We start from the raw sequence: 10,758 nt of genomic DNA, 5'->3' as shown, positions 1-10,758 counted from the left end.
CTCCATTGCAAACCCCCAGAGGTTACATACACTGTGATTTTCACATCACAATTCGGACATGTACATTAAATACATGCACACCCAGGGAAATGAACCCTTAACGGAACTATTCTCTCTGGAAGATGTTTCTTACAATCTCAATGTAATATAACATAGCTAGCTGGATACAACTTGTCTGTTCAAGCAACTATGACCCCTACGCCTAGTTTTCCATGCATACCCCAGCCTATTCGGCTGCGACGGTATTCGGAAACACTCCGCACCTTCGGGTCCGGAGGTTGAAGCGAAAAGGTCTACCATGACAAATGATATACAATTCATCTAGAGTTCCACATGACGAGGAAAGTACACAGTCACTTGGACTCAAACACTTCCTCCTCTACACTGTCCAACAGGCAGTCTAACTTACAATCCTGTTGGGAATATTTGGCGGCCACCTCTACTTGGTCATATACTAAACTAATGGGAATTTCTTCCCCATTTGACCCTAGCGGTCCAACCCGGGCCATGTGATTAGGATCCAGCTTGGTATATCGCGTTTTCATCATGGCCCAGGCCTCTCGCGCACCCTCCCGGCAGGCTGATATCTTCCATAGTCGGATACGCCGCCGCGCTCCCTTGAACAGCTCTACAAGCTCCTCCATACTTCCTGGAGGAGAGGCGGATGGCCATAAGGCCTTGGCAACACTCTGCATGGCCAGCCGAGCATGCTCGTGCACTTGCGACAGTCTTTGCAGCAGATCACTTGATGATCCGGACACCTCCTCTTCAGGATGGCCCATCAATATACCTCCAAACATAAGTATATCAGTTCCATTTATCTCCGAACTACTTTAAAAATAGTCCAGACACATACTGAATATGCCGCCCCGCAGCTTCTTGTTCTCCTTCACGGAATCGGCTAACTGGGCTCGAACATCTTTCAATTCTTCGCCCAATGTAGTGTTGGAATCATGTAGCTTGTTTTTCTCATCTCTGACGCGGGTCAGCACACGCTCGTCTGTGGCGTGTTGCCTTTTTGCCTCTCTTTCTCCCTCTTGGGCGATCTTCAACTTCTCTTCAAGTTGATCAGGCGACCCTATTATGCGATCAGCAGCAGTATTAGCACAGTTAGTATACAATTATTGTTCCTCGATGGAGGGGAACGTTACCAGAAGACGCCTTCTTGGAGTTCTCCAGTTCGGTGGTAGCAGCATTTAGCTGCGCCCAACACCGCTCCAGCTCTTGGGCTAGCAGGCCATTCTTCTCTGTAAGGACCTGGTTATACAACAATCCTTAAATCAGTTGTACCAACTGCTTTCAGTCTCGGGGGCTACGGGCACATGGTTATCCTTTTTTGGACAAAGAAAAACTTACCTGCACATCTGTCAAATATTGCCTCGTGGCCTTTCTAAGCCCATCTCGAGCAGCTCGAATGTATGCGTCGCCCGAGCTGAAGGCATTGAATACCTGCACAATCCGACGTTGTTCTCATACCGACCCCCGTCTCTCCAGCAAGATCTAAGTCCCGGTTGTCAGGAGCATGGCCGGCCGGGCCCCCGGACATAGTTCGGCAGACCCTTTTCCTGGAACTAGACAAACGCACAACTCAATATTGGATGCGGCCGCTGAAGAACATACTTATGAATCCGTACCTCTTCGATGAAAGCCTGGTTGTGTCTTCACCGGCCTTCCTCTTCGAAGGCTTGCCCGGCGTGGGAGCCGATCTCTTCAGAATTGCCGAACGCCTCCTCTTTGGAGCACAAGACAGTGCGGTGGGTGAGGCAGAATAAGAGCACTCTTTTAGAGGAGGTGTCTCTTGATTACTTACGTGTGAAGCAGGAAGGAAGCCAGGGTAGTCGGCGATGATGGACACTTCTGTTCCGTCATAGCTCGCCTGGTAAAACACCCCCTCCGCGAGCACCACATATATATCTGGATCCTCTTCAAACCCGGGGTCAAGCTCCCGGTTATGGTTCTCCGGCTGTGGGGCGGGACTATGAAGTCCTTCGGTGACCTTCCACCAATGTTGTCATAACAAACAGATTTGAAAGTTATCATAAGTAGTCCGGAAGTGGAATGAGTGAAACAGAGGGGTTTAGGCGTACCCAACTGGGAGGATCATACATAGAATACCCATCTATGCGCTTAATGCGAAGAAATTCCTCTTCCTCCCCTTTAAACAGCTCGGCCAATATTTTGGCCAGAGCGGGGTATCCGGACCCTTCCGGCCACAGCGGGAGGCGTCATCCTCTCCATTATAGTGCCACATTGGCAGCCCTCTGTATTGTAGCGGCTGAACCCCTCGCACTATGGAGGTCACCATTACCTCGATTATTGTGAGTCCGGACTGAGCGGGCGTCTTTATCTTGCTCATGAGCTGACGAACTTCTACGTTGTCATCCTCTTCAAGACTCCGGGGACGCCAACTATGGCGTTTCTTCAGTGGAACGCTCGCAAATTCAGGAAGACCCTTTTGAACTGGGTCAGGAAGCGCGACGTCCTCAATATAGAACCATTCGGAAGGCCATTCTTCATATGCCTTCCTTGGTGTGCCGGACAGATATCCGGTATCGGCGATACGCCATACTTCGGCTCCGCCCACTTCAAATAATGACCCCTCATGATTGCGCGGGACAAGACAGAACAACTTCCTCCACAGCTCAAAATGGGCCTCGATGCCCAGAAACAATTCGCATAAAGCGACATAACCTGCGTTGTGCAGAATGGAGGCAGGGGTGAAGTTGTGCAGCTGGAGGCCATAATATTCCAGAAGCCCTCGGAGGAACGGATGGATTGGAAATCCGACACCTCTTAGCAGGTAGGGGACGAAACACCCCCGCTCTGCCCCGGATGGATTGGGGAAGCCCTCTGCCTGAGTCTCACCATTGAAGGAAGCTAGCCCCCCTCGAACAGGGACTAGATCCGCAGGGGGAAGAAATCCCTGCGTCTGCGGCTTCGTCAATTGACTGTGGGACACAGAACACCTCTCCCACCCGCCTTTCTCTGGGCCGGAACGGGAGGAGGAGCTGGGAATGCTAGCCATGCTGGAATGGTTTCTCCTTACAGTCTCCGGGGATTTTCTCTGCGTGGTGACGAATGGATCTAGGATCCAATCTCTTTAAATAGGCGCTCTTCCTTGCATGGATGGGGTGTTATTCGCAAAAATACCCTGACCTTCCACATTCGCTCGACACATGGAAGACGAAATTATTTAACGCGCGAAAGCCAAGGGGAGCGACATTGGATCGACGGCTGAATAAATTACTTGGAGATCATTAAAGGAGGAACCCGCCTTGCAATGCCGAAGACAATTTGTGCCGAACACCTCGCTATTGAAGACAGGTTCGGGGGCTACTGAGGGAGTCCTGGACTAAGGGGTCCTCGGGCGTCCGGCCTATTATCCATGGGCCGGACTGATGGGCTGTGAAGACATGAAGGCCAAAGACTGTACCCGTGTCCGGATTGGACTCTCCTTGGCGTGGAAGGCAAGCTTGGCGACCAACTATGAAGATTCCTTACTATGTAACCGACTCCATGTAACCCTAGATCTCCCCGTGTCTATATAAACCGGAGGGTTTAGTCCGGAAAGGATATACTCCTTACCATAGTCATACAGGCCAGACTTCTAGGGTTTAGCCATTACGATCTCGTGGTAGATCAACTCTTGTAACACTCATATTCATCAAGATCAATCAAGCAGGAAGTAGGGTATTACCTCCATAGAGAGGGCCCGAACCTGGGTAAACATCGTGTCCCCCGTCTCCTGCAACCATCGACCTTAGACGCACAGTTCGGGACCCCTACCCGATATCCGCCGGTTTTGACACTGACACTCCCCTTCCCCCTCCTCCTCCGGCGGCGACGCGTTTCCGCCCTGCTCGCCGGCGCCTGCACATCCCAGTGCACCAAGCGCGGTGGCCCTGGGAGTACAGGCAGCCACTGCCGTACCCCGATGTCACGCTGCCGCACCGTTGGCATCTGGATCCCGGTGTCGGCGGTTCCGCGTACCCAGCGGACGCACGACGACGAGGTGCGCAGGCGCCGCACGCAGCTCACGCCGGAGCAGCATCGGCTGCCAGAGTACGCCGCCGACTCCCCCAACTGGGAGGCGTGGCTCGCCCTTGAACACGAGGAGCAACGGTGCTCGGGTGTCGACGCCGTCCCGCCGCCGTTCCCACCGCCGCCCCCACAGGTAGAGCCGGAGGACATGGAGGCGGAGGCGGAGTACCAAGCCGCCCTCGAGGAGGCCCTGCAGCACGCGCTAGAGGCTAGCCGCCTCGAGGAGGACGCGCACTGGGATGGGCTGGAGCAAGCCCTTGCCCTGTCGGCGGCGGGGGACTCCATCCACACCCCGCTCTTCGTGCCACCACCGCCACCCGTCCAGCCCAAGCCGGAGCCGACGCGTAAGCGCTCCCCGCCTCCACCCACTTGGCCGGAGGAGGCCTACTCGTGGACGGGCCAGTATCGCGAGTGGGTGAGCACGCCTCCCGTCCACTTCGCCGCGACGCCGGAGGAGGAGGCGACCCACCTCGAGCGATGGAAGGAGCACTGGCTCCGCGAGGAGCAGGCCGACGGCGAGGAGCAGATGCGCTACAAGGCCATGCTCCAACGCGACGCGGAGGCGCTCCGGCTCGAGGACGAGGAGGAGGAGCGCGCGCGGCTGGCCGCAATGCCGCCGCCCAGCAGACGCCGGAGGAGGCTGCCCTGGCAGCGTACCAGGCGGCGTTCGGGTGGGTTGGCCCTGCTCCGGTCCTCATCGACCTCACCGACGACGGCGGCGTCGACGGCAAGGGCAAGAGCAAGGCCGACGACGTCTAGGGCAACGTGCGGGACGGCAGCAGGCGGGCGCAGACTTTTATTTAATGTTCTATTTAATGTTTATTAGATTTAGGTGGACTTTGGTCAGGGTTTGACCGGCCACTTTTATGTTTAATTACGTTTATTATGTTTATTTCGTGCAACTTGTTTTTTTTTCACGCCGGCATTTTTGGGTCGGCCTCCCCGTTGCGCGGTCAAGCCGACCCATTTTAAATGCGGACGCGCACTTCCGCCTGACCGACTCAAACGGACAAAAAGCGGACAAAGCGCGCGTCCGTTTGGGTCGCCCCCGTTGGAGGTGTTCTTAAGATCCCACCTCTTCTTACCGAAAGCTAAGAACACCCTTTGCAGCAGCAATGAAGTCCAGCACAATTCGCACGGGTAACACAGGATGGGCATCAATGGTTTAGCGAGGACCAGACGAGTCTGAACGGATAAGTCCGAGCAACAGAACAAAAGAAGTTAAGAAAGTTGTGATCCCTAGCCGTTAGGCTGGGGACAAGGGTACGGGCCATGCGAGCACGAGGCCACGACGCCGTTGCAACATGACGGGCAAGTACTACGAGGCAATTGTGCGGCCGCCGAACGCTCTCCTCACGTGGTACTACTCACCCTCCTCCACTAGAAAGCAAAAGACCAACAGGATTAGAAAAGCCTAGCGATAAGCAAAGGCAAACAGCTAAGGAAGAAGAAAACAAGATGCGACATGGGCGGCACGCCGCTTTAGCATCATCCACCGTAGATCCAGGCACGCGGCGCAGCAACAACTTGTACAAAAGAAAAGGCACGGTGTCGCAGCACTTCACTTTCTCGTAGTACAGACAGAAGAATTACAACACGCATACGAACGAACAGCCTTTTCTCCGTGGTTCCCTCATCCCCGACCCGGCCGGCGCAAGCCGCCGAAACCTCACCAGCCGCGAGCACACACGCCGGCACTCTGTGGCTCCCATCCGCAGAGGATCCGCGGCCCGCTGCCGATCGCGGCCGCCCGTTTTCCGGAGCGGACACCGGCCTCGAGATGCGTTCGAAAGCAACATCCCCCCCTCCAGTCGCGGCTTCCGAGGCGGCCATGGCGTGGCCCGGGGTAGGGGTAGGGACGGGAGTGGCAATAATTACTGCGATGCCCATCACGTGAACCCACTGGAGTGCTTCACTGCTCCGTAATAACGTGGCCATGTGAGGGGCAGTCTCGCCAGGGAAAGAAAATGCGGATGCCTTTCTGGGGGCCCGGCAACAGCGGCCTAGGTGCTAGGGCCGTTAACGCCGGGCGGGCCCCGGGCCCACCAGCTCGAGCCCGGCCACCGACGCGCGCTCCCGGCCCGCGCTTCCGCGCCGGCGCGGATCGGAGGAAGGCGGCTCACGCCGGCGATCTCCGAGAGGCAGCGCCCGCTGATCTCGGCCCTGCCGCGGTTGCCGGAGTTGACGGCGGCCGAGCAGGAGTACCGCCCGGTCTCGGTCACCAGCATCTCCGACCGCACGAACATCAGATCGGCCGGCCGGAGGTCGCTCCACCGCTGCTTCGCTGCCGGGGCCGTCTCGTCGTCGCAGCCGCACGCGGTGCTCACCAGGATGCGGTGCCCGAACCGCCGGTCGAACGCCACGGGATCGGGCTCCGCCACCGCGGCTGCCGGCTCCACCATCAGCACCCGGTCCTTCCTCACCTTCGCGACGTCGAAGCAGCCCACCGTAGCCGCGCCACCATCGCCTCCTCCCACCTCCAGATCGGCTGACCGCCGTGACGTAGGGCCAACCCGCCCAGGCGCTCGCACTGACCCCGTCGAGTGCCGGCCGGCGATCCTTCGCCACGCCGGCGAGGGAGCAGGCGCAGGAGCCAAAGCTGCGTCCTTGCTCTTGTCCTTGACCGTAGCAACGGCAGCGGCAGCGGCAGCAGCTTTCTGCTCCGGCGGTTCGGGAGGTCCCGTCGTGGACGGCTTGGGCGGCTCGGGCAGGAGCAGCACGTCCTCCGGGTCGACGCGGGAGCGGCAGAGCGGGCACGTGGAGTGCGCGTCCAGCCACGTATCCACGCACTCGACGTGGAACCCGTGCCGGCATTTGGGCAGCAGCCGCAGCGCCTCCGTGGGCTCGAAGCGGCCGAGGCAGACGGCGCACTCGAGCCCGGCCTTCTGCCCGCGCAGCGCCCCGAAGCGGAACACCGGGAGCGACTCCACCACCGCGCGTTCCACGCCGGAGTTCCTCCGCTCACCCGCCGCCCCGCCACCGGAACCACCACCGCTGCCGTACGGGCCCGACGACTCCGCGGCGCTCCGCTTGCAGTGCTTGGCGTAGAGCAGCAGGAGGAAGGTGATGGAGAAGACGCTGGTCAGTATCCCCACGACCACCGCCACGCCCGGCTTGAACGGCGCGGCTGACGACGTGGACGGCGACGTCAGCGGCGACATGATCGCGCCGTCGTAGTCGGAGAGCAGAAGCCGCCGCGACGGCTCCATTGCCGCCACCACCACCACCACCCTCGCTGAAGCTGCGCAGAACGAGGAGATAAACAATGGCGCCGCTCCGCTGCGGCCACCACGCAGCGAGAGTGTGATCGATTTGTAAACACGCGGTAGGGGTAATAATAGCGGCGGAGACTAGAGCTCTAGTGGTAGCGGCGTCCGGCGTGCAATGGCAGCAGCCAGAGCCACTCCTACTACTAGTGGGGGCGGTGAGCGTATCTCGCGCCGGTGGGGCCGGGTGTCCAGTGAGTCATCCGGGTGCGCTGCTCCGCCGGTGAGCGTAACAGAGGCTACCCCCCTGCTGCGGCTTGTCGCGGAGCGAGCTACGCTAGAGGTAGAGCCAGAGGGAGTGGCGCTACGCTACGGCCACTGCCGCACTGACAGTTCAGTTGTGGCGGGGTGGGCCCGCACGTCAGCAGATGAATGGAGTACGTAGGCTGTGCTGTGGCGGGTTTGTTTACTCCGAGAGGGAAAACGAAATGGGGAGCAGCATGGGCTGGGGCGCAGCGACCCCTGTTTCGAGCGAGTAATGCTTATTTAAGAATCAAAGCGGGCGAGATTACTGTTCTGTCCGCGATTTAAGAGCGTCTTAATCGTACATGCCAGGGGCAGTACCGTAAACCCCTCTCGTCGTCTCCGATCGGTGGCCGTGCGCGCGGAGCGAGGGAATGAATGCCCGTGCAGGGAAAAAGGATGGGCCGCGCAGACGCGCACGCGGGCCGATTCACCGCCTCGGTCACTGACACCCCTGCCTTGATGCGCGGTGGGCCCCGCACGTCAGACCATTACGTGCAACGATCGTGGGGTTTGGCAGCGGCGCGGGAGAGATAGAGGGCGGGTTCTGGCGTTATCAAAGTTCGGGGCACGTGAGGCCTGCTCTGCTCTGCCCGACGGGCGAGATTTTGAATGTTTGCTAGGGAAAAATTTAGTTTAATTTCATGGGCGCCCCGTGCGGGCTACGAGGATCTCAGAGGCTGGACCATGTACCTATCGCCCCAGAGATTGCCCTGCGCGGCTTAATTTAGCTCGTCGGGTACGCAGGTGCGTCGTCACCTCATATAATCGTAATAAATCGACCGATTCGTGGTGGACGTTACGTGATCTGGCGGTACGATTTTTGAAAAGCGCATTTGAAAACCGCCGGGTACGTGAGGGGGCAGTACGGGGCGCTCTGCCACTGCTGGTGATATCGCCCGCGTCGGAAGAGCACTGTGCGGATCTGGATGCACAGCCACTGTGCAAGTACGCTCCTCATGATAGCCCACCATCACCATGCCAATTTGCTCACGAGTTACTACTACGAACGTACATACACGGGCCACCTCAAGCTCGATCGTCTTCTATTTACCTCAGTAAGAAGATGATGCATCTCAACGAAACCAGAGGGAAGTGATATAGGAGTTATTACGTTACATGCATGTTCAGCAATAGTTTAGCCGCTGTTGGGGCGCTGTTGCGCGACAATTTGCAGGCTGGTTTGAAGCGGCGATCGTTGGACACGTACGAAACCCGTGCGATATCGCACTGCAGGCCGCAGCGCCGGGGTTTGAGCCAGCGCGGCGGTGCAGTACGCGCCCTGCACGGCGGGAACGACATAAGTCTGTTCTCTTCTAACGTGACCAGGCGCGGGAAGGGAACCAAATGAGTGGCCCGGCTGACTGGCTCGGCTGCCGGCCGCGACAGGGCTCGGCGCGGCAGCATCTGGGAGCTCCGATCGGGTGGCGCCGGAGGCCGGAGCAGTGCGGTGGGTGACGCATGCACAGTGGCGCGGCTTGTCGGCAGGTGTCTCCAAATCGACCGAATGCATGGATGCATGCGGCATGCACGCGTGAGAGGCAATGTGACACGACACGAGCGCAAGCTGGTTTAGATCGTTCACTGTTAGGCCTGACAGCCCGCTCGGGACTTCTCGTGGACGCTAGTGGAACGGAAGCTATCACATCAATGGAGGCTGACAAGAAATAGCCGTGGCATCAAGTGTGCACAGGGACTGTGTGTATGGTGACGGATTAACGGGGTGGTGAACTGCAGGCCTTGTTGGCCTTTTGGGTTTATCAAACGGTGGCTTTTTTACTTCTCTGGGTTGGTGAAGGTGTAAACCCCTTCCCTACGGAAAAAAGGGTGTAAAAGTAGGGCATTTTGGAGACCAAAGCACCATGGAGGCTTTAATTTTGAAAAAAATAATTCAAACTTTTCAGTTTCAAAAAATTCTGGAAAAATCATATGTACACAACAATGTAATGTGTATGTGTGTAAAATTTCAGGATGAAATACCTTGAATTGCATGCTGCACAAAAAACCAAAATCATGGATGCTTTTTTGTGTAGGTCTCATTTTAACGTATTTCAGCCTGAAAATTTATACGCATGCACATTATGTCTCGAAGTATATGTATATTTTTTAGAAAATTTTAACTGATTTTTTAAATTTTGAAAATTTCAAATTAAGGCCTCCTTGGAGCTCGGTCTCCATTTGGCATTTTTGTGTAAACCCTTCTATTTTATTTTAGGAAAACTGTCATGGTGAGATTGTATATTGATTGAAATTAATAGTTACATCGTTGACAAAGTTCTGAAAATTTAAAACCAGAGGAATCATCGTCTCAGATACAAGAAATGGTAGTAGAGACATCATAACTAGCAAGATCGGATGCCACTGAGTCAGCCTCCCTACTAAAAATACTTAATTAAAACATTTTCTTTTGTAACAGTGGTACAGATTTGAAGATGAATGGAGTGTTGCAACTTTTTATCTTGCTCTCAAAGTTTCGTACAGCGACAACTGATTATTAGATGAACATCGTCATGGGTTAGTTCAATTGTTAGAATTGTGGTGGCCTTGCACGCACGTCAAACGTTATTAGCCCTTGAGTTTTCTCACACGTGCTGACTAATTTTAGAGCAACTCTAGCAAAGTCGCCATAAAAACACTTCAAAACAATCATCTGATAGTTGGTCGATCGACACGGACCCACACACGGACGGTAAACACAGGGACTTGCTACACGGCCCCAATTTGCGGTAGCAACATGACTCACATCGCAGCCTTTATCAACCCGTCTCACGCATGACAGACACATGGGCTTGCAACACGTTCCAAGTTGCAGCGGTTCACGTTGCATACTGCATCAACCCAGCTCATGCATGGCACACATAGTCACATAGGGACTTGCAACCCGACCCAAGTTATGGTGGCAACATAGCTCATGTTGCAACCTGCACGAACACGTCGACTACACTCAGATTATCAGTTGTAGTGATAACAAGGCTCACGTTGCAATGGATTTGGATCATATCAGATGGCTGACATATGGATTTGGATCATATCAGATGGTTGACACGCGCGGGAGGTTGATGAGATGACATACAAACTCAGAGTCTCCAAACTGGTTGCCATATCATGGGATTCACTCGTCAATGGTATATACTTTTCCCCGATCTTCCTACGATCCCCAGTGAGTTGGGGGACCACGTGACGTTTTCTTCGTATCACACACAATCTC

At 55.8% G+C, this 10,758-nt stretch overlaps 1 protein-coding gene across 1 annotated transcript; it reads right to left on the bottom strand.

Annotated features, from left to right (window-relative positions):
- Window positions 1–5,445: 5,445 nt before the first annotated feature.
- Window positions 5,446–7,736, bottom strand: LOC123166889 (RING-H2 finger protein ATL43). Its single transcript, XM_044584701.1, has one exon. The coding sequence runs from the start codon at window positions 7,248–7,250 to the stop codon at window positions 6,045–6,047; it is 1,206 nt and encodes a 401-aa protein (XP_044440636.1). The 5' UTR covers window positions 7,251–7,736; the 3' UTR covers window positions 5,446–6,044.
- Window positions 7,737–10,758: the final 3,022 nt, after the last annotated feature.

The sequence above is a fragment of the Triticum aestivum genome, chromosome 7D, assembly GCF_018294505.1.
Source record: "Triticum aestivum cultivar Chinese Spring chromosome 7D, IWGSC CS RefSeq v2.1, whole genome shotgun sequence".
Taxonomy (NCBI): domain Eukaryota; kingdom Viridiplantae; phylum Streptophyta; class Magnoliopsida; order Poales; family Poaceae; genus Triticum; species Triticum aestivum.
The sequence above is the reverse complement of the archived record's forward strand: the minus strand, read 5'-3'. Positions and strand labels throughout refer to the sequence as shown.